The 24,312-nt window shown below is 44.4% G+C and overlaps 1 protein-coding gene across 6 annotated transcripts in view; it reads right to left on the reverse strand.

The window, feature by feature from the left end:
- The window catches only part of STX3 (syntaxin 3), a 38,202-nt gene extending 15,238 nt beyond the window's left edge, over positions 1–22,964 (reverse strand). For 5 of the 6 annotated variants that reach the window (XR_014525406.1, XM_083500377.1, XM_083500375.1 and 2 more), the window contains exon 1: positions 22,595–22,964. Coding sequence is in view for 4 of the 6 variants with exons in the window: in XM_083500377.1 (XP_083356503.1) it covers positions 22,595–22,624 (30 nt within the window). In the remaining 2 variants the exon portion in view is untranslated. Of the gene's footprint in view, positions 1–1,103; positions 1,220–22,594 lie in introns of those variants that run through there. The other variant, XM_083500376.1, reaches the window with a different exon arrangement.
- Between the last annotated feature and the right edge of the window lie 1,348 nt (positions 22,965–24,312).

Genomic DNA, 24,312 nt, shown 5'->3' on the forward strand with positions numbered 1-24,312 from the left:
TGAGAAGGAAATAAAGGCTTCTTGTAGAACGTGAGTTGATCCAAAGTTGGAAGAAAATACAAGGTACAGGTCAGCAATGGAATATGCTACTGCTATGCAGTCAGAGAAATATCAATTCAAAAGAAAAATGCTTCTTCCAGCTTTCAATTCTCAGTTTTTCCTTTCTATATCTTCCACAGGTCAAATTGAGCTGGACAGAGAATGCGGATGAGCTTTCTCAATGAATTAATTTTCAAGTTAATAGCATAGCTTCCAAACGCATGTATTTGTGACAAAACAGCCAGGGACAGGCTTTTAATATATGATTGTGTACACATTTTTTCTTGACTCTAAACAGAAAAAGCATTGTGTGTGAAGCAGCTTGAGCAGAAGGTCCAAGCCCTGCAGAAAAGAACACTGCGAGTGAAGAAGGGGAGGAAACAGTGCCCAGCTGTAATTTATTGGATGCAAGCAATTTCAGTTCTGAATCTGAAGCTGGATTGGAGCCAGTGACCTAGAATTAGACGATTTCCATCTCTCACTTGCACCCCCCTCAAGCTACCCTCTGCACCTGCTAAAACAAGATTCAACAGTAAAAAATCAAATGAGAGCTGCCACCCAAATTCGCTTCCTTAGTAAAAGAAAAATTCAGGCAAAGACTCAAGCAAATCATCATGAGAAATGTCGAGGGAAGATGAAACAATTTGTTCCCAGATACAGGACTGGGGAGTTTTATCAGATCTGGACAGAGTTGCACTCCCTCTGACGAAATAGGCACACTGTTGTTGTTGTTGTTTTTTGGGGGGCCACTCTAGAACCACCTTTGTCACTGTAGGCCCAAGCAACTTCAGTGAGCACCTATTGTCAACTGATTTTGGTGCACCAACTATGCCATTTCCTGTGACCACAATGTCATGAGTTCCTCAAAACTCATCGACTGTAATATGCTTTATGTGGGGCTCCCTCCACATAACGCTGCCCCAGGCTGTTGAGTGGGACACCTGGAGATACACATAATATACCTGTTCTGAGGCAGCTTCATTGGCTGCCAGTTAGCTATCAGGTCATGTTCAAGGTCTTGTTGCTAAGATACAAAGCCCTGAATGACTTAAAGACCAGGTTACCTGAAAGACTGCTTCCCCCTATATCATGTGCTGTAAGATCATCTGAGGGAATTTTACTCACAGAATCACACCCTACAGAATATTGCAGGGCAGTGAACCAAAAACAAACAAAGCATTGCCTCCGGAATGTCCTTCCGTCTTCCATACATGACACATCATCCATCAGTTGTTTCAGATGTCTTGTAAAGACATATTTTTGTCTAGGTTTCACCGGACCCTGTTATTACCAAATTTTTGTTTTTATATGATGTTTTTGTGAAGAGATCTTAAAACATTCAGCAGTTTAGAAATGCTTTCAATTAGATTCAATTCAATTCAATTTAATAGAATTAAAATGAAATGCTCTCATGGCTTACAGCTTCCCACAGCCAGTATCACTGCTGTTTATTGACTACATTTATATAGCTTCCGCCCATCAATAATAAAAAAACACTTCTGAGATAGCTAACACTATTAAAGACACAATGAACAATAATTTAGAAACAATAAGAGACAGCAAAAAGACTCCTTGCAATGGAGACTATTACTCCAAAGACCATTTATGGACAGTTTAGCAGAAATGTTACACACCAGAGGATAAGCAAGCACAACATCTCCTTTCTACAGCTTCCTCAGAGAGAAAAGTCTCGTGGTTCAGGCAGCAAAAAGCGGACTTTGGTTCTCTAAGTAGCACAGACAGTCCCTCCAAGGTGCTGCTACTTGGCTCAGTAACTAAAGCCACTACAGTTAAGTGCTCTTCAGTCTCACAAAATGGAGGTCAGAGGTTATGTTAGTGGAAAGGTGACTGAGCCATCTGCATTCACAAGGAGTGCATCTAATCTCACATCTGGTCCTGAACACACACACACACCGCAAGAGGTATTAACGGATTGCTGCTTGCAGAAGGGCGGGGGCGTCCTGCTCTCACACACGGAGACAGTCTGATCTGCATGCACAGAGACGTGTGTCCCCCCCCCCCCCGCAGATGTCCCCCACATTCCAGCCTTCCCTGTGATGCACTCCATCACTTCCAGGCAATCAGAAATTGCTTACACTTGCACCGTTCCCTTTCCTTCTTCAGCAGCAAATTTACTTGACTGTGCACTCAGAAAGTTTCTGTGTTGTACCCAGTGCTTTCCCCCCCTAAAAAAAATGTTTAGGGGTGCTCTCATTTCCCTACTCATATTGAAATACTGCCCCTCAATGAGGCCAAACTTAGATTCACAAAATGTTTAGGGGTATGCGGACCCCTGCGTCCTCCTAGAAAAAAAGCACTGGTCGTGCCTTCTTGTCATGCATTTTTTGCTTCCAATTCACCTCCCTCTAAATTAAAGGGTAATATGCATGTAACATCCCACATGCAGACAACAGCACTTCTTCTTGTCTAGGCATGGAGGTCCAAAGATGAGTGTGCCCCAACTCTGCCTCTACAGGAACACATGATTCATTCCTCAGCCTGATGAAAACCAGGACAGATGGCTAGCATCCTTGTTTAATTGCATTACACCCTCACAGCATGCTCTACAAAAACCCTCTGTCCTTCAGTCCAGTGCATCTTGAGGGGGTGTGGGATGACAGCGAACAGTCAGAGCAGCAAACATGAACATGGAACGGGTGGATGGCAGAGAGGAGGGACATTTGGGGTGGGGCAGTAATTAAACAAAGGCTGGTAGGAAGGCACTTTGCAACTGGGGGCCCCTGTTAAAAAAAAAAAGGGTGATATCCAGATTAATCATACCCAAAGCAGACTCACTGAAATTAAATCCATTGACTTCAGTGGGGCTACCTCAAGTAAGACTTAGAGAACAGTCTTAACCATGTCTATTCAGTCAGAAGTAACTCTGATTAAATTAAGTGGATCTTATTCCCAGGTAAGTAGGTTTAGCTTGCGGCCTAAGTTGAATATCAGGAAGGGAATTTGTTCCACTATGAGTCTTCTAAAAAATAATATTATTCATATTGCTGAAATCCTGCCTTCATCATCAAATGACCTGAGGGCAGGTCACAACAGTAAAAATTCAATAGGCAATAAGCATTAGAACAGAAATTGATCTTTTTTTTGGTGTGTATGCAAGTCATACAAAGTATTTTTTAAATACCAAAAAAGAAAGAAAAGAAAGAACTTCATATAAATAAAACCCATTGCATACATAACTTTTCAGACTAGTTATACAGTGGTACCTTGGGTTAAGTACTTAATTCGTTCCGGAGGTCCGTTCTTAACCTGAAACTGTTCTTAACCTGAAGCACCACTTTAGCTAATGGGGCCTCCTGCTGCCGCCGAAGCACGATTTCTGTTCTCATCCTGAAGCAAAGTTCTTAACCCGAGGTACTATTTCTGGGTTAGTGGAGTCTGTAAGCTGAAGTGTATGTAACCTGAGGTACCACTGTACTGTACTGCATAAGTTCAAAATATACTTCAAGTTTAACTTTTTACATTTCTGCATCATTCCAAGCAGAATTTGGACTGTTTGTCCTGGATTAATTTTAAGAACAAACATCTCCCAGTGGTGAAAGCAAGCAGGTACGGTTTGGTGTAAAAATTAGCAACATTACAGGGGCACAAATATAAGCTGTGTTGCTCTAAGGCAGCCTTGCCCTGCCTGGTTTGCTCCCTAGGTCATGGACGACAACTAACAATCAGCTCCAGCATGTTCTGTCTGGGGCTGAAGGAAGTTGTAGTCCAAAAGGTTGGGGTCACCAGGTTGGGGAAGGGATAGGTTGCAGTTGCTCAGTGTGGCTCAGTCCTAGCACTACAAACAGATACTTGGGCTACAGTTCATCAGGAGGTACTTCCTATACAGTCTCAGTCTCTCTCTCTCTCTCTCTCTCTCCCTCCGTGTGTGTGTGTGTGTGTGTGTGTGTGTGTGTAGGTTTGTTTGTGAGACAAAGGTTAGGGCACTAAGAGAACCTGCAAAAGACTATTCAGCTACTTATTTCCTCAGGGGTACAAAGTTTTCCCTTTGATGGATATAGTTCAAGGATATAGTCAGAAGGAAGGCCCATTAGTGATTAACGTGCACTGACTGAAGGAAAATATTTACAAATTTCAGCACCCTCCATCATATAAGCTGCCAATCCCGCTGGTGTTTGTAAACCAGCCTGGGGTAAATATTATGAAGTGTAGGATATAATTACCTTAAATAAATACAAAACAGTGATGGATGACCAAAGGTCTTGCTTGATTTATGACACACCATATGCTGAACAAACACCTTCTGTTAATTGCAAAAAGAGGCCCTTTTTAAAAATAAAGCACTGTCATCTGTTTAGACAAAAACCGCACACATTCTAAAAAAGCCCCACCTTCCTTAATGGTTAGCTCTAAAGAAGTGCCATTTTTATGACCTTCCGTCATGACAAACTTTTAAAACATATGGAGGGGACTTTCAGCTTTCAGTGAACAAATGGAGTGATTCTGAAGAGCGGAGATGAAGCGAGTAAAATATAGGTTTTCAAAATTTCAAGCGATTAAAGAACATGACTAAATGCCAATACAGCACAGTGCCTAAGAGGCTGAGTCTGCAATCTCAACCCTATTAACCTGAGAGTAAGCCCCATTTAACTAAATAGGACTTACTTCCAGTAGACATAGTTAGAATTAATCTGTGAGCTGTGAATAAGGAAGACCCTGGTTCAAATCTTACCTCTACCATGGACCCACTACGTGGCAGCCATGCTCTCTCAACCTCAGTTCCTCATCAGCCATAAGGGGGGCAGCTGATGGACTTTGTATTCCACAAGGGCACCATGTTGGCTACCCTTGTGCTATGCAATGTTAAGACTTAACAATAAGGATGGGACCACAAGCACATTACCATATTTTTCGCCCCATAGGACGCACCGCCCTATAGGACACACCTAGGTTTTTTGGGGGGGGGGGGGAATAAAGGGAAAAAAATTATTTCCCCCCCAGGCACGGGGCTGGCGCGGGGGAATCCGGAGCTTCCCCCGACCCCAGCCCCCAGAACAGCCTGCTATCTGCAAGCCTAGGGAGCCGCACCGGTCTCCCCAGGCTTGCAGACAGCTGTGCAGAGCCCGGGCGCGCTCTTCAGCGCGCCTGAGGCTTCAGAATGCAGGCAGCTCTGCACAACCCTCCGGAGCCCGGCCCGGCTTCGTGCCAGGCTCCGGAGGGTTGCACAGAGCTTCCTGAAGCCTGTATTCGCCCCATAGGACGCACACACATTTCCCCTTCATTTTTGGAGGGGGAAAAGTGCATCCTATAGGGCGAAAAATACGGTAAGTGCCCTTATTCAAACCTAACTCTGCCAATTTGTGTGGTGAGGAGAACTGGTCCATTTTCATACTACTTTGATATTTCACTTGCTATCTTAAACATACTTTCCAGGAAGTAATTGCCAATTAATTCAGCAGAGCTCACTCAGAATAAATATATGCTTCTTCAGGCTAGGATCAATGATTCCCTAAAAGCAGCAGTCTGTAAGATCACAACAAAATTAATAGAGGAAGACAGTGAAGGCTTATCTCAGAGCAAACTATTGTGGATACTGAATTCAGGTTAAACTATAGTTCAGTATTATTGTACTGAATCTGCAGGTTGAAGGGAAAGCATTACTAAATACTCTCATGTTCAGGAGCCCTAAAAAGCACCATCATGAATGGACAGATGCCTTTAAGGCCACAAAGCATGAACAAACCTAGTAATACATATCCGCTACCTTCCTCGTTCATTCAGTGTTATCACAGCACAAGGCAAGATTTTTTTTTAAACCCAGAATACTTTTGGGCAGGCTTCCACACAGTGATCATAATCTACCATGGTCCACAATGAGTGAGCAAACTGCAACAGTAACTATAATATCCAGCAATCACTTGATCAAACTGATCAGATCAAATAATGCTATGGTTTGGGGGACAATAAGCCTTAAAAGAACAAAGTACAACTATACCCAAGTGTATCCCAACTCCACAGGATAATTAGCAAAATAGAACAATGAGTTGTCCTAAACAAGACAGTCTATTAAATTATTAGAATTTACAAAAATGAATTTTTATCTCATTTTTATCCCATATCTTTATAGCTCACCAATCCCTTATTTCTTATTCTTCACCTGCTTTCTTTCAAACCTCCCCAACAGCCAGTGGCGTAGCGTGGGGTGTGCAGGGGGGGCCGGCCTCACCGGGCGCAACATCTGGGGGTTAGGGTTAGGGGGCGCAAATTCACAGGTTAGGGAGCGCAAATCCATGGGTTAGGGGGCGCAAATTACTTGCCTTGCCCCGGGTGCTGACAACCCACGCTATGCCACTGCCAACAGCCATAACAGTTCCAGCACACACACCACATTATTTGGACAGTTCTATCTTAGAAGAAGAATTCTGTGAAGACAAGCATGCAATTGCAATATGCAATATCTATTTTATTTAATTTAAAAATGTTTATACCACTTTTCTAAAAGAAACTGCACAAACAAAGACATCAACTAATTTCGGAGCAAAAAGAGGGTTTCACTTCTTTGGCATCAGCTAAATCAGTGTTGATGAACCTCCAGCTTGTGGGCTAAATCTGGCCTGTGAGGCTGTTTCCCCCAAACCATGCCCACCTGCCCCATGCCTGACAGCATAAGTGATGCCAGGTGTGGGGCAGGTAGGATTCCCTGCACATCAGCTGAAACAAGGAGTTCAAACCTGCTTGGTTGCTAACTCCTGCCACCCCAGCAGGCCACCTTTGCCAGGTGGACAGGATAACTCAAATCATTGGGACATCAGATGATTGACAGATGAGTGGTCCTGCCCACATGTTGAAGTTGACCAATGGGGAGAAAGATCTAGCCCACAAAGTCAGAAATTTCCCCACCTCTGAGCTAAATGTAGGGAAAGAAAAAGAAGAGTCTGAGAAATTGTAAGTCATCAGCACCCGATTTTAAGAGAAGCTTATCTATATCAAAAATGTATATTTCAGTTATATAAGTTAGTCTCCATGGCGCAGACTACACAGCCTTGCCACTAGCTAGGAACACATGGGAATCAAAGGAGAATTCAGCAGCAGTCATATTTAGGATTCATGCACAATGCTGGAAGAAGGAACTTCAACAGGCTGGACAGCAGAATATGAATTGAAGGCAATAAGGCTTTTGAAAAGGATGCATTCATAGGGCTGTTCCACTCCTTACATTGGCATCCAGGACATATATACTAGGTTATTTGACTTTTTAAAAATGGGGTAATGAAGAAACAGTGGCGGAGCATATGTCCGCGCTGCTCAGGGCGGGTGTGCTCCTGAGGGGTGTGTGATGTGGAGGGTGCCCTCCCAGGCGCGAGATAGCCGCTTGGGTGCCCAGAACGGCATGCGCGCCCTGCAGCCAGGGGCGGAGCGAGCCACCCATGGTGGACATTCGGCGTGTGGCCTGCCCACGACTTCCAAGCCTTCCCCAAACTGTCAAAATGAAGGGAGAAGGGGGGAATGCCGCTGGCAAAGCGGCATAGCTCCCCCCCTTCCCCCGGTGGCTCGGGGTAGGCTTGGGAGTCGCGGGCAGGTGGTGCGCCGAATGTCACCCCCCTCTGTGAGGGCACCCGGGGCATCTGCCCCCACCGCCCCCCCTTCCTACACCCCTGTGAAGAAAAGCAGTGGCAAGCCCTTCAACAAGCATTGTATTGTAGCCTTCATGTTTCTCATAAATCATTTTTTCTAACTATTTATTAAGCAGTCCTCTGAGGGAAATTACAGAGTTTACTTTTATTGATGCACAAACTCAGCAGCTATGCTTGCTGCTTAGATTAAATTGCATGTTTGGGTCACACCAAGCGCAAACAGCAAGGGGGAAGCGAGCACTTTCCCCCTGTTTGCTCTGTAAAGTATCTAGCAAGGCAACTCACAAAATGGGAGTTCCTGAAAGTTCGTTGTTTAAACCTTAACCTCCATTTGCAGGTGAAGTAATGTTTCTGCCTTTGTGGGGGGAACCGCATAGACCTAGTCTAGACAGGTACTTCTAAATACTTAAACAATGCTTCTCCCCACATTTTCCCCAGCCCTGTTTCAGTAAGCGTACTTAGGGTTGTGGCTGGTGGGTTTTAAAATTACTGTTTCTCATATTTTAGCATCTGAAGTGAAGAATATTGTCAGCACACTTTGGGATAATTAGCAAATAAAATACATTTGGATCTGGAAGAGTCAACGGAATGGAAGAAGGAAAATGACTGAAAGGAGATGTCAGAAAACAGTGCTTTTAGTATATGTTGCCAGTAATTAGGATGGACTCAAAGGGAGCTGCCTCAGGAACATAACCATTCCCACTGGCAACACAATGGACTGAACAAGGAGAAAGTTAGGGGTGTAGGAAAAGAATTTCAATGCTACTTGCAGAATTGTAACATTCCAAGAAGCAGAAAACACCTCCCAGAATGTTCGGGCAGGCACTCACATGTCCACAGGCAATTTAAAGATATGAACAAATCATATCTGCTATCATTGGTGAAAATGAGGAATTCCTCAAAATGGCAGTGGGTGAGTTTGAGTCCATGCTTTTTATTTATGTATGCTGCCTTGGCTTGGATTCATTTGGGGATGTAGTGCTTCACAGGACTTGGTGGAAGGTGTGGTGATGGGCTCCTTATGGGTCATAAATATGCAAAAAACCAAAGGGGGGGGAGGCCCAGGAACTCTAGTCACAGCTCAGTTTGAATTCTGTACTACTCAGTGGGAGGAATTCAACATCGCGTTAAGGTAATCCCCCCCCCCCAGCCAAGCAAGCATTTCTGCTTGCCAGATGGAATGATTCCACCTCTCCTCCCCTTGTGAGCTGTACCAGGGCTTCTCCCAACTCCCCTAAAGTCAATTTTGGGGTGTGTGCAGGGGTAGGAGAAGCCCTATTACGCAATCATTCATTGAACCCGCACAATATTCCTTTCCCCAGCCTTTAACAGTATTCTCTGCTCTATTTACAGAGTTATGGAAATCAGAGATAGACATGGGCTCTGGCGACATCTGCTCTTTTTATCTCTGCCTCCTCACACGCAACGTTCTCATGCGACATCCTCTTCCTCTGCTTGGTCTTCTCCCTTGTCACAGAACCTCTAAGGAATACCCAACTCCATTGCTGTGTATGCAAGAGCTTGAACTCAACACATTCCTCTGCTTGAGCAGCAGAACCTACAGCAGGCAGGGAGAAATAATACAGTGCTGCCTAAAAACGATCTCCTTCAAAGCGGAAAGGAGATGCCACGCAATCTGCTGGAGAAGCCTTTCGGCAGTATTCTGACTGGGTACTCCACTATGGGAGTAGTTCTCAAACCTTCAAGCTAAGCCATGTTGCCTTGGCAGACACCTTACACACAGCTATATGTCGGTCCCAACTTCCTAGAATTCATTTAACCCATTTTACCTGCCTCTCCACAGCTTGAAGCAGCTAATGTAAAGATTAAACCCCAATTTTCTCAATAGGCCAATTCTTCCTCCAATCCACTGCTATCCCAGCAACCATCTGAGGCCCTCCAGAAGTTGCTGGACTCCAACTCCCACCAGCCTCAGACAGTATGGCCAATGGCCAGGGATTATGAGCACTGGAGTCTAGCAACCTCTGGAAAGCCACAGGTTAGCCACACTTGCCGTACAGCTGTAATGATTTTGTTTAATATAACGAGTCCACGCCAGAGAGAGCTACTATTAGTGATAATGAGGCTCTCTCAGTGGTGGCTGCACAGCTTTGGAACTCCCTCCCTGGAGAAATGCAGAGGGCATAGGGCTTTGTTGCTTAAAAAAAGAACTATAAATGCATTTTAATTATTTTCTATGTTGGATTGAATTGTGCTGCATATGAGGCGGCAAATGCTGCCAGTGTGTGTATGTGTGCTCTCTCTCGCTCTCTCATCTTTGTTGTTGTTTAGTCGTTTAGTCGTGTCCGACTCTTCGTGAATGTTGAAATTGTAGCTATTCTATTTTAAGGTGTTTTAGAGTCTTGCACACCACCTCATGAGGCCACTGCACCTTGAAAGGTGGGTTAAAAGTCTTTTAAATAAAACTAAGCTAAACGGCATGGAATTAAAATAAAAGTGCACAATTCAAAAACTGCACACCGATGTGCTGCTGGGATTCCTTTCCTGTGTCTCATGTCCAGTGTCAGCAGAAATAGCTGCACCACATCAGTTGTTCCACCATACTATTAAGAACTGAGAACCTTTTGTCAAAAGCAGTCATGTCCACCAACAGAAATCAGTTTTCAGGCTTACACAGAAGTGCTCCATAATACAGCGGTATCTCAGGTTAAGAACTTAATTAGTTCTGGAGGTCTGTTCTTAACCTGAGGTACCACTTTAGCTAATGGGGCCTCCTGCTGTCGCTGCCACAATTTCTGTTCTCATCCTGAAGCAAAGTTCTTAACCAGAGCTACTATTTCTGGGTTCTGTAACCTGAAGCGTCTGTAACCCGAGGAACCACTGTATGCTGTAAGTGTTATAGGAAGTATCACATTAATGTATTGAGCAGAGGGGCTCGCTCCTGGAAATATGAAACCTTGATGCAACTTACATATCCCTTGCAGATGAGAGAAGGGGTATTAAGGCATTACAGTCCTGAAGTTTAATGGTGCTTACCTCCAGGTAACTGTGTATGGTGGTCCAATTAGCTTTGTGCTGCACATACATGGAGCTCAAGGGTCGCTTCCAACTCTACAATTCTATGATTCAAGTGGTTAACCCAAACCACTAGTCTATGCTGAGGTTCTAGGCCACACTTTCAGGAAGGACCAAACATGGTACAACTAGCATATCATGTGATTTGTATCCTTATTTTTCAAGGAGATATAGCTTCCACTTGCTTCACTGCCTTCACCTGGGAAAGCCACTGAATCGGAGAAAAAGGTCTATTGGGTCTCTCCGGATTGACGTTTGCTCCAGTTTAGCTCTAAAGAGTAGGCTATCTGGGGGAAAGTGGCAGGGCAAAGGCAAAACCACTCAGACCTGTTCTTTCTAGGCACAGAACAAGCGGAAGTATGTATGAGACCTCAGACAGGATAGCAGAAAGCTGATTTGAGACTGGGGAAAGGCCTTTTTTTCTGTCTGAAAAGCAATGGAGACACCTGTTACAACCGCATCTTCAAGGAAGTTTATACCTCAAAGGGATAACATCCAAACAACCCCAAAGCAATAACTGCTTTTGCTAAAACCAATGTCAACAGGAAACTAGGTGGAAAGATAATACATGACCAGTGGCAAAAGACTATAAAACTGGAACAACTTATCACCTGATGTTCTCATGAGGTATGACTCCCATGGCACTGGCTACTTCTACTCCTCAAAGGATCCAAGGTCAAGGTATGTAGGCTCTGAGCACATTTTTCACAGCTGCATTCTGTCCTCACAAACAATTCTGCTGAACTTTACTCTCACTGCACTCAGCTAAGCACAACTGCTGACGCAGCTGCCCTCCTCCTTCCTCTCCTTGCAGGGGAGAAGAGCAGAAGAAGGCTGGCTGCCGATTTCATCATCTAGTTCATGGAGCAATAAGTTTCATTCCAACTCTGACCGTCACAGGCTCAGAGAGCCAGCCCACCCTTTTTACAAAGAACTAAATTTGAAGTTTCTACTCAGGAAACCACTGAGAACAGGATGCATGTTGGTCATCTGTTAGGGATTTGTAAGCCAAGCAAATAATCACATATCAGCCAGAGTTTTGATTTCAGAACTGATAGCAGATACAGCTGCTTTACCAACAGTAGTCATCTGCATTTTTGTCATTTGAGCACACAACATGACAGTGGGTGTCCAAACTTCAAAGTCCTGCTCAAGTCACTGAAGACTGCGGGGTGGTCTAGAACAAACGGCTATCTCAAAGAGTTGTTATGTAGAGATAATTATAATGCACTTTGCATACAAAACCACTATAAAAATAATAGACCACCACCTCTGTTTTCCTTGTTATATATGCATTGTGTGATATACACACTTACACCTGACTTGTAAAGAAATGGCTCCGTCATGTTCAGGAAATTTTAGGCAAGTGTGTCAACTAATCCTAAGAGTCCGATTTCCTTGCACAGAAACCAGCCCAAAGTACAGACAGCATGCCACAATTGGTTCTGAAATCTCTTCAAAGCATCATGCAGCACCTCCTGCAGAACCAGGATGCAAAACAAGTCTACCATTTGTTGTACATATTGGCAGCCTGGCCCTGGAAAAAACATAATGGCCCAACACATACTCACACAAGGCAAAAATAGCCTTGTTTTCTTCTGTTACATTCTAACAGAATTTACAGGATTTCCATATATTCTGCTGACTACCAGCCACCGTAACTGCACAAAAAATTCTGTACACTGCAGGATTGTCCAATCAACACTGCCTAGGTTGTTACTTAGAGTAGATTCACAGCCGTGCATTACTACACAGCCCTCTGATGTGTTTATGTGTGGATGATGCTTGTCATCACACAGCGCCATTTATGAACTGCAGTAGTATTGTGGAGAGATCTTGCATGTCCTGCTTGCTTTGTGCTAACCCAACCTGCTTTAATCGCACCCCTTCGCCACCACAATCCCTTAAAAGAAACTGATGTCAAATGATGTTATATCAAGAAAAGTACCTCCAAGAATGCAGAGAGTACTTTACCCTGGGGGTGGGGGCAGAGTGCTGGTCCCCACACACTTCAAATTAAAAAGCAGAAGCTTACAGTGACTATTACCACTCCACAACAATATGCTGAGACTTCATGCCTACCTTTCACCACAGGTGAAGTACAGTGGTACCTCGGGTTACAGACGCTTCAGGTTACAGACTCCGCTAACCCAGAAATAGTACCTTGGGTTAAGAACTCTGCTTCAGGATGAAAACAGAAATCATGCTCTGGCAGCACAAGGCCCCATTAGCTAAAGTGGTGCTTCAGGTTAAGAACAGTTTCAGGTTAAGAACGGACCTCCAGAATGAATTAAGTTCTTAACCTGAGGTACCACTGTACCTAGTATGCCATGCAGCTAGGTAGCAGCATGCCATGACTTCACCAGCCACTGAAACAGGAACCTTTAGTTTCTCTTCAAGCGCCCTAATAGATCTTAGCATGCTACCAGAAGCACATAATTGCGACACATTATATGTGGAGCTGCCTTTGAAGACTTCCTAAAAACCTCAGAACACAGCTGCTTGACTCTTAACTAAGAGTAGCCTTGGAAAGCCCCTCTTGCCAGTTTTGAAACAACTTCCCTGACTGCCAGCCCATTTCCAAGCACAATTCAAAGTGCACAATGTAATGCCCTACCTTTGACCACATGAATCTGCCTGTTTGTTAACCACCATCGGAGCCCTTGCCTCCCGAGGTGAGGCAGCTGGCTGTAGTACCCCAGCTTTGGAACACAAGCATTCCCTGGCTTTTACTCTTATGTCTTGCCAGTGTTAGGCAGAGACCTTTTTATCCTCCCAGACCTTTTTAAATGTCAGCTTACACATTTTTCTTCTGCTACTGTTTCAGTTTGTGGGTTTGGCTGCCATGCTGCTTTACTCTTTTAATTGGCTTCACTTGGCCGCGAGCTGCCCTGAAAGCTCTTGCTGAAGGGTAGGGCAGACATATGCTATATGTACACAAAAACAAAATGTCTTTTCCTAAGAAGCGACAGCCTATCCTTTTGACTCAGGGCTTCCCCTTTGGCTGAGGCTGCCTTTGTTCTGCCATTCAAATTCAAAAAGGAGAAATTCTAGAGAAGAGAAATGAAGAAATACTAACGTAGTGCCTTCCCCAAAGTCACTTCTGTTTGCTAGCCAAAGAAATGAATCCCTTCAGTTCAGTGTAAGGCCTAAGGCCAGAATGGAGAACCTGTGGCCTCCCAGATGTTGTTGGCTTCCAACTTTCACCAGCACCTTCCAGCATAGCCAATGGTCAGGGATGTAGTTCACAACATCTGGAAGGTACCATGTGGGCTAACCCACTATTTTCCTTTGTTCTAAAGGGCAGGGCACTTGCCCATACAAACAGTCATTTGCCTGGACATGTATGAAGAGCTATTATTTAAACTTCATAAGGCATGCTTCTGGAGCCACAAGTTCAAAAACTTACAACATTTAAAAACAACTAAGGGTGCAAGCCAAGCCACACTTAGCAGAGAACAAGTTCAACTTAGCTCAGAGGGAAGGGCTCAGAGGGAATCTTAACCATGTCTATGCAGAAGTAAGTCCTATTAAATTAGGTGAAGCTGACTCCCAGGTGAGTAAGGTTAGGACTTCAGTCTTCTTTCCTAGCAGCCATAGAACTTTAGCTGGTACCATAATTGGCTGGAAAGTTAAAGAAGCAGCTAAAGTCTCAGTAGTTGGCTTTTTAGCTGTCAGCTTCCACTCGTTAACTTTTAAAAACTTTTTTAAAATTACCATATAAACTGTTCTAAAAATGATTTTCAAAGTATAAGTTTAAAAGTTTTGTATAAGCTGAAACACAGCTTTCCCAGAGTTTTATCTGACACAGACCACTCTATGACTTAAAGGAACATTGTCATTCCATATAATAAAAACTCTGGGACTTCTTGTTTGAGAGACAGAGAGTAGTGTATCTTCTATGAGAAAAGGGTCAGATCCACACCATATATTTAAACCACTTTAACAGTCATGGAAAGCCTGGCTTGGCTTCAGGGTGCTAGGAATTGTGGCTGTGTTAGGTCAGCACTCTTAAACTACAGTTCCCAGTGGTATAATAGTGTTTTAAATGTATGCAGTGAATGTGACCATGATCTCTTAAGAACTGTAAGTCCCCAAGTTCCTTAATTCATGCTGGCATTTAAAAAAAATATATATTCTATAGCTTTCTGTGAAACTAATATGGTTGATCAACAATGGAAATAATTCACAACTCAAGCACACAGCTTCCCCCAAAGAATCCTGGGAACTGTAGTTTGTTCAGGGTGCTGGGAATGGGAGATCTGTGGGGGGTCAATTACAGTTCCCATTATTCCTTTGAGGAGGGTAAATGTAGAATCATAGAATCATAGAGTTGGAAGAGACCACAAGGGCCATCGAGTCCAACCCCCTGCCAAGCAGGAAACACCATCAGAGCACTCCTGACATATGGTTGTCATATGTATGGTGTGGGTGTGACTTGTCAGAGGGTCTTCATGCAGCAAACCTGGGACAGAATAGAGTTGGAAATTCATGGAATAGAACAGAAGCCACTGCTGCCACAGATGGACCACCGTGTTCTCAGTGGACAACATGAGTTTTAGAAGAACAAAAGGATAAGAGGGACAAACAAGTACTGATGATCAGAGGGGAAGAGCTTCTCTGATTTCCTTAAAGGAAACAACCACCAAGATAGGTGGGGCAGGTTAGAACAGTTTACCAGAGGCTAGGATTTGTTGATGCCGTTTTTTGTTGAAGTTGGCAAGCCTACAGAGAAGGGAGAGAGAAAGCATACACAGGTCACAAAGTCACCCTAAAGAACACACACACACACACACACACACACACACACACACACACACACTGCTTCCCACTTTGGGACCCAGATGCTTTTAACGAACAGATCCAAAGGACTACCAACCCCACATATTCAAAAGTTATGAGCCGTGACATTAGCATGTAAAAATAATTATACCAAATAGCTGCAAATTGAGATAAACACTGAACACAGCTCTTCTGAACCAATTACATTCCGGGTGGCAATCTTTCTCCATGCATGCAACTATAAGCTTGGGAGTTTTGTTTCTTTTCAAATAAAAGCCGAGATCCTCATGATTTTAGGATTTAATAAAGCCAGCAAAAGCCCTAAACCACAACATCTGCAATAATATCATGATAGCTGCCAGGCCCATTGATTCCTTTTACTTGCTATTAGAGGAGAGGAGAGTTGTCAGCTCTCACAATGGGACAAGAAGCACAGCACACTTTACGAAGGGAACTTAAGACCCCCTTATATTTCATATTTATAATCATTTGTGTACATGATGCTATCAAAGCAGTCACATGTGATTCCAACTGCAATACTGTTTGAGCCTGCAAAAGTTTTGGGGGTGCTCACACTCCTTCATTCCGAATCAGTGCGCATATCCCGTAACTTTCTGCAGAAACTCCATGGCTTTTTAACACCACAAATGTTCTGGTTTATTCTTCTCCTGCTTTTGCTATGCTATAGTCCCATTGGAGCACAATAAAATTTGTGGCACTGGGTGAGCATCACAGAACAAGCCGACACACACATAGATTGACCACAGTCAAAAGCTGGAACCACAGTCAAAAGGGGAACTTTCAAGGGACAACTTCTACTACAGTTGCCCACAGCTGAACTAGGCCATTACCAAGCCAGAATGAAACGCAGCTAAGACCCTATTCAGGCATTCTGCTTGTGTGCAAAATTGATCCCACCAAGCTCTGCTTCCCTGTTGCCGGACTTGTCACCTTCCCAACTTGAGGAGGTGAAAGCTCTGATGCAGGAAGCTTTGCCTACTTCCCAGAAACCTGATCATGCAGCACACTACTGTCACATTCACGCCGCACATTCAAAGTGCATGGCTTTCCCATGAAAAATCCTGGAAACTGTCGTTTGCTAAGGGTTTGGGGATTTGTAGCTCTGTGAGGGGTAAACTACAGTTCCGACGATTTGGGGGTGGGGAGAGGAAGCTAGGTATGGTGTTGAAGGTAGCTAAAATCCCACTTGAGACCTTTGCCCTCCATGAACAGGAAGGTAATGGTGGGGAGGGCGAGATTCAGAGGCTTGTCCCCCACTTGTGTATGTAGGTTTTACCTGTGAGAACAGCTCTTGAATAGGGCTTATGTCTCTAGCAGGGAGAACCTACGTGCTGAGAGTCCCTCCTCAACACATCCGCCTCCTGGGAAGAGCTCTTCCTTCAGGAAAAGGATCTGCAAGCTGTTCTCTGGAAACACTCCCCCTCCCCTCGGTTAAGATCTCCCCCTGTCCGTTTGGGACTTGAGTCTGCTGAGGAATAAAAATAAAATTAATCCCCTTCTCTCTCCCAAGCGTTTTATCTCCTCTGGCCCTGGCTGATGGCTTTATAATCCTGACTAAATCCCTGTCACTCCCTCTCCTTCGCTCCCTTTGCCCTGCCCCCATTTCTTTTGAATCATGGGCAGAGGAACAACCAAGTGTCTCTCACAGGCGGGAAACATGGCATGGCTCTTTCCTTAAAGATGGGGAAGGGCACAGCCCACTCTATCCCAAAAGTCATGGAACAAGGAAGAGTAACCCTGCTCTAGTTAGGCGAAACGCAGGTGATTCACTTCACAGACCTCACTTCCCTAGGGACAAGGTCACACTGGGTCTTTTGAAGAAGAGGTAGGCCTTAAAGGAATGCCTCCCCTTAGAAAATACTGGGAAATTATTATGTAACCTTTGTGACCCAACAGTTCCAAAAAACCCACCTTAGATTTACACTAGAATATAGCAAATGCAGGCCTATACTCTGCATTTCCCAACTTGGTCACAATAGACACAAACAAGAGAGGTTTTTTGGGGGGGTGAGGTCCCTAGCAATTGCTCATATCTCCATAAAGAAAACCACTTCATTCTTTCAGAACTGGGCCATAGCATACAATGATTTTTATTTAAAAACATACACATGGCAGGAAAAGAGGCACGAGAAGCAGCTGCTGCGACGTTTGATTCCAACTGAAAATCAGAAACAATGCCTTCTCTCTCAAAAATGAACATATCGTTCCAGTGAAAACCATGACAGAGCTAAGGAAGCCCCCTTGGTTTTTAGAGTAGGGGCAAAAAGAGCTTTAGTATAGAAATGTAATAATAAAATAAAGCAAAACTTAATATCCGGTTCTCTGGCAGAGCATATCTGGATTAGGAAAGACAACCAGTCAGAGATGTATTAAATCTGACTTTGTTCTAAGAGCCTAATAACCACACGCGAATCCAGTATTGGCAATGGAAACTGAGGCCCAGGAGCACAACCTATTGACAAAGATCTCACTTCAAAGCTGCAGGTAAGAGGTCTAACAGAATGGCCCAGATGGGAAAAGGCATCTTCTGTCTCTTTATATATAGCATAACACAGAGAAAAGAGTAAAAGCAGTTTTGCAGCTCATTCTGCTATCCCCAGTTCAAAGCCATAATGGAGTCATTCATAAAAAAAAGGAAGTTTCTATTACAGAGCCTTTCCTTGGGGGATCTGTCATCATAGCAGTATTTCTTCTATTGTATTATTGACAAACTGGTTGATGCTTAAGTTCACCTTTAAAAGCCTGTCTTCCAATGCAATAGAAAGAGAGCATAACATTCACCACCACTTCTCTCCGAGTTAAAGAAGGAGGACTTGCTATTCCCCTTTGTTCTAAAGTAAGGAATGAAAACTCAGTTCTCTCTGGTTCATAGGACTGCTACTTCCCAGCCTGGAGCAATCACAGACCAAGAACAGAAACCTACACTCCCGGAAATCCAGAGATTACTGTCAAGGTTGTGTCATCTCCCCCAATTCCATTCACACACAGAAAAGATGATAATTCAGCATCCTGGCAATGTCAGCTTTTCCCCTTGCTTTTTTAAAAGAATGTTTTTCATCTTTAAGTAACAAATTGTGTGTGTGTGTGTGTGTGTGTGTGTGTGTGTGTTGTCCAGTAAAGTTTTCAAAAGACAGGAAAAGGTTCCATTAGCGGCCAGGGAATGGGGCGTCAGTACATTGCAGAGTTCACTGCATTCCCCCTTGACTTGCAGAAGCATAAAAAAATTATGCAAACTGAGATAATAGGTGCAAGTTTGCATAATTTGCGCAAGTTACAGAATTCAGGTTGCTTCAGTGCCCTTTTAAAAAAAAAATAACGAAGAGCACACACAATCCAGAGAACTCCCCTCTGGATACAATTCCCCCCCCCCAATTTTACAAGCAGGAGGACATCACAGTTAGCAGCCTCCCAGGGCTCTCATGGCACCTCATACAGGAATAGATTTATTGTGGCACAGCAGAAGGGCTTTGTTAGTAGGTGATGGCATAATATGCTGGAGGGTGGAACAAGTGCCAACAATGCCTTTATATGGTCTACACAGGATGAACAGGACGAATTTACACAAAAGAATGAATGGGCACAACCCTGGCATTAAACAACTCAATATATTTAAAAACTCAAAAACAGAGAAATATTTTACTGCAGGACATTTTGATGCTGACCCAGAAGTCACCATTATTTGAAAACCATGGTACAAAGGAAGACAGCAGAAGGCACCAGCATGAAACTGATGCGCCAAGGTTCATCAGCAAATTTGATTCCACTGATTTAGGTCTTCATCAAGACCGTGGGTTTTTCTCCCATTATGGACATTACGTTACCATAGCAGAGTTGGGAAATAGCATACCAGTTACTACCACTGGTAATAGACTATTTTGTATCAGTTTGAACTTCACATACAGATGCCACAGGCTTGCAATCTCTCTCAAGGTCCCATTCCTGCCCCCTGCTGCCTTCTTTGTATTATATATGAATCTGTTGCACCTCTGAGTGTAACACCTCATGGACTTGCACCCACCAAAAACAGTAGCCATGTTATCCTTTCTGATATCCCAAGACTCCCGTCCTTCAATGGTTTTGCCACAATAGACTTGCATAGTTATTGTTCTGGAATTCGCAACAGAAAAGGGTAGTGACATCTCTTCTGATATGACAAGGCCACAGGCCCCTCATTTCCTTATGCTGCAGCCTGGTATTAGTTTCTAGCATTAGACAAGTTCTAGTTCAGTTTCAAAGTCGTTCAGATATTTCAGCTCAGCAGTGCTACTGTCCCTCAACAGTGTTGGTGTGTGTGTGTGTGTGTGTGTGTGTGTGTGTGTGTGTGTGTGGAAAGCAAGGTATGCCTGTGAAACCTGAAGTTTGACTTCATCTGTTTGACATTTCTATTTAACCTGTGTCACTTGAACTGGAAAAATAAGCCAGATAAGCGTTCTATATTCTCTCTTATCGGAGGCATAACAAAGGTTCCAAGCGAGGAGCAGCCCCACCCATTGAAGACTCTTGCCATAACCCCCCTCACTGGATTGTCAGCCTTATCTTCCCGACTGAGTTTCTCTCTTCCCGGTTCTGTCTGCTGCCACTTATCTCCAATCACATGGCCACAGCTCAATCCCAGGTCATATGAAGTGTGAAATCATTACTGCCTGCTCATAAGCAGAACCTTTTTGTAAACCACTTTGAGGTATTTTTTTATTTTATTTCTTACAGTCTAGCAATATATAAATTTTATGAAACAATCTAGCAATATATTGTATACAGTCTAGCAATATATAAATTTTATGAAACAATAAATAAACAAAGTAACTTTTGGTGCCACTTGCTACTTCCCTCCACCAGACTGGAATAGTTTACAGAAAAATGGGCAAGATGTATCTAGGAGTTATTCCTCATTCAAGGGGGACACAGTATATATACCCCTCAGAAGATTTATGTGGTTGAATGACTTTTGCACTACAAGCTTCGGCAATGTATCAACTGAACTTGTCACAATCCCTCAAACCTCTTTTTCTGGCTTAAAATAAAAATGAAAAATGAATCTGACACGAGTTTGTAGAATATGGGCAAACACCATTTTCTCATGACCAAATTGCAGCAGCCAGCCCTTGGTACATTTCAAATTCAGGGGCACTGGCAGTGTTTCTCTAGGTAGAGCTAAGCACCCCCCCTCTCTCTACTAGTCACTAGTCCACTTTTGGCATCTTGCCAGCCTTCTTTCTGGCTAAGCTCTACATTTCATAACTCTGCAAGAGCAAGGAGAGAGGGCATGGTGGGACAGCCACAATTTCCACAGCATCCTTCCTCGACAATTAGGCAACCGCTTAGTCCCAACAGGCAAAGAGCTCTTGTTGCGCTGGAAAGTGGGAGATGAAATAGAATCAAACTCTGCACCCAAAGCAAGCACAAACATAAGTGCCCCTTTCCATTATTGTCATTTACATGGTGTAAGAGAAAACAACAGGTTTTGAACCAGGCTTTCCATCCTCTTTGAAAGGAGGAGCATGTCTAGGCCTTTACTTAGCCTGGCACACATTGAACTAGTTAACACCTTCTGGCAATAAATTCTGTGAGAAATTAACCTGTGCTGAGGGTCCCACCTTGTTAAGATCACACTATGTGCAGCCCCTTCACACGTACAAGCAACTCTGCAAGGATTGTGCACTTTACAAGAATCGCAGCGAAACTCTCATTGCAAGCTAGCCTTGTGTATTTTATATACAGCTGAAAGGTTAATTTAGGAAACTGGCTTACTTGTCTAAGAAAAAGTCACGTTCTGAGAGAATGTGCATTATGTTCTGTCTACAGTGACCCAAAAGTATGAATGGATGAACACTCTTTTTCGAATAAAGGCTCCTCCACAGCAGCTATAAGTCCCTGAAGGTTATGTTTCAGGTTATATGAATTTAGTACCGAAGCCCAAAGTGCCGATCCCTTTCAAGACATCTTGCACAGCCATGTCCTGGGGCACATGTTTTAGTGGAAAGTCTGTGCGCATGGGTGGGGAAAGAGAGAGAGGAGTGTCACATGGAGGGAAACCAAAAGGAGGAAGTGACTAACTCCAGTTTTCTTCATGCAACATGTGGGGGGAGGTGAGGAAAAGGAGACCCCCAACTCCTTCCAAGAATCATCTTCTCAAATCTGCCCCTCCATTAATTCTCTTCAAACTTCAGGAAACAACTTCCTTTCCCATTGCCTCCCAGCCAGCTTTCCACATTGCTCTGTTGTTTTTAACACGCACATCGAAACTGTGCACACACAAATGCATATTCAACTGCCCCACCTTACAAGTACATGTGCTAAGGATCTGACAGATGCTGTAGCTCCCAAATGTGCCGCTGTGCAAGCTGCAATAAACATATTTGCTGCTGTGTAGCATTTACAACAGTGCCTAGTCTCACAACCCTTTGCTTCTGCTGTCAGGTGGAAGCAAATCCACCTTTCTGGTCCCTCTGTCAGGTAAAGCTTATAACCTACTGCTGCTAGTGGACTGTAAGCCTCCTCTCTCCCCACCAAACCTCATCCCCCACTTTGGAAAAACTTCATTTTTACTTCAAAATAAGTTTAAGCACTTCTGCTCCCCCAGTGTGGACAGCGGATCCACTCAACCTACTTCGGCTTGTCGGGAACACAACCAACAAGGGGTGGTATAGCAGGTGCAGCTGAATTATATTATGGTGAGCTACATTTATATCCTGCATTTCCTCCGAGGAACTCAAGGAAGCACATACGGCTCCTCCACGAATCAATTTATTATAGGGTCACAAACCCTCTCTCCATTTTAATCCCCACAACAATCCTGAGAGGTAGACTAGGCTTAAAAACAGTGACTGGCCCAAGGTCAGCCAGTGAGTCTCATGGGCAAATGCGAATCTGAATCTGGGTCAAAGTCCAACGCTGTACCCACTACACAGGATCCCTCACTATACAGACCCCCCCCATCTCCAAAATAGACCTGGCCTCGTTGGTTTAGCCCCCCTGGTGGGGCTTCGCCCTTTCCTTTCCCGCTGCCAATACCTTCCCGAAGCACGATCCCCTCCCTGTTTACTCGGGAGTAAGCTCGGCGGCGCTCAATGGAGCCCAGCATTACACCCTGCGAGGAGGAGACGGAAAGGAGGCTCCTCACTCACCGACTTCAGTTGCTCCAGCCGGTCCTTCATTTTGGACAGGTGCTGCTGTGGCTCCTCCTCCTCCTGCTGTTCTCTCCAGGTGAAGCCGGGATCCCCGCCGAAACTCCGCACGGGGAGGAGGGCTTCTCCAGGAAGTGGAGTCCCAGCCCAGAGGGAAGGTTCCTCTTCCTCCTCCTCGCCCCGATCGCTAGCAGGGACGCGCGAGTTTCATCCGTGCAAAGGCTGGGAGGGACACACACCACGCACGCTCACATCCCTTCCTCCCGCGAAGCTAAATCTGTCTCTCCCCCGCCCCCGTGTGTGTGTCTGATCCTCAGGCGCTGAGCTGGCCGCAGCTGCTAATCCGCCGCGACATACGCGGAGGGGAGGCAAGAGGGGAGGGGACGGGAGCACAGGCGCCGCCCACTTTTACCTGGGCAGAAATCGCTCTTAAAGAGACATCGTCGCACACCCTCCTTCCTTTGTTTTTTAACATATTTTTAATTGAAGATTTCTTGGTTTACAAAAGTATGTGCAAAGTCTCTTTTTTCAAGTTACATTTTCTCCATATCAGTTTCATTTGGTACGCAGCGGAGACCCTACCATAGCTGTCAACTTTTCCCTTTTCTTGCGAGGAATCCTATTCGGAATAAGGGGATTTCCCTTAAAAAAAGGGAAAAGTTGACAGCAATGGACCCAACCTGCCTGCAGTCTGTCTCTCCAGAGTGGTGCATGCTCTGGTTATCTCCGGCTTGGACTACTGCAATGCGCTCTATGTGGGGCTCTACCTTTGAAGGTGACCTGGAAACTGCGACTAATCCAGAATGTGGCAACTAGACTGGGGACTGGAAGCAGCCGTCGAGACCACATAACACCGGTCTTGAAAGACCTACATTGGCTCCCAGTACGTTTCTGAGCACAATTCAAAGTGTTGGTGCTGACCTTTAAAGCCCTAAACGGCCTCGGCCCAGTATACCTGAAGGAGTGTCTTCACCCCCATCGTTCAGCCTGGACACTAAGGTCCAACCACCTTCTGGTGGTTCCCTCACTGTGAGAAGCGAAGTTACGGGAACCAGGCAGAGGGCCTTCTCGGTAGTGGCACCTGCCCTGTGGAACGCCCTCCCACCAGATGTCAAGGAAATAAACAACTATCTGACTTTTAGAAGACATCTGAAGGCAGCCCTGTTTAGGAAAGCTTTTAATATTTGATGAATTATTGTATTTTAATGTTTTGTTGGAAGCTGCCCAAAGTGGCTGGGGAAATCCAGCCAGATGGGCAGGTATAAATAACTAAATTGTTGTTGTTGTTACTATTATTATTTGTTGAGACATTAGTGTTACATTAGGAAGAAAAGGGGGAAAGAGGTGGAGGGGGCCATGGTGAGTGAGGGTGGGGTGGCGATGCTTCTATTCTACTTAATGTATGTGTGGGGTTTTGTGTCAGCATCTTACTATTAGTTTGTGTTTCTTTGGTGGTGAGAGAGGTTGGGGTTGGCCTAGGGTGTGGTTGTTTGTGATTGGCTGTAGTCAACTTTGTTTTCATGTGTGAGTGGGGGGATGGGCATTTTTTAATAAGGTTAACCATATTGATTCATATGCTGTTGGTGGATTCTTGTCGTTGACTTGTTGGGCTGTGTATGAGATAAAGGGGAGCCATACCCTTTGTAGAAGGCATCTTCTTCTATTTGTCCCCATGTCAGTTTCAGTTTATTGGTTAGTTTCTCTAATAAGGCTGTTTC

This window comes from Podarcis liolepis, assembly GCF_965112155.1.
Source record: "Podarcis liolepis genome assembly, chromosome: 1".
Taxonomy (NCBI): Eukaryota; Metazoa; Chordata; class Lepidosauria; order Squamata; family Lacertidae; genus Podarcis; species Podarcis liolepis.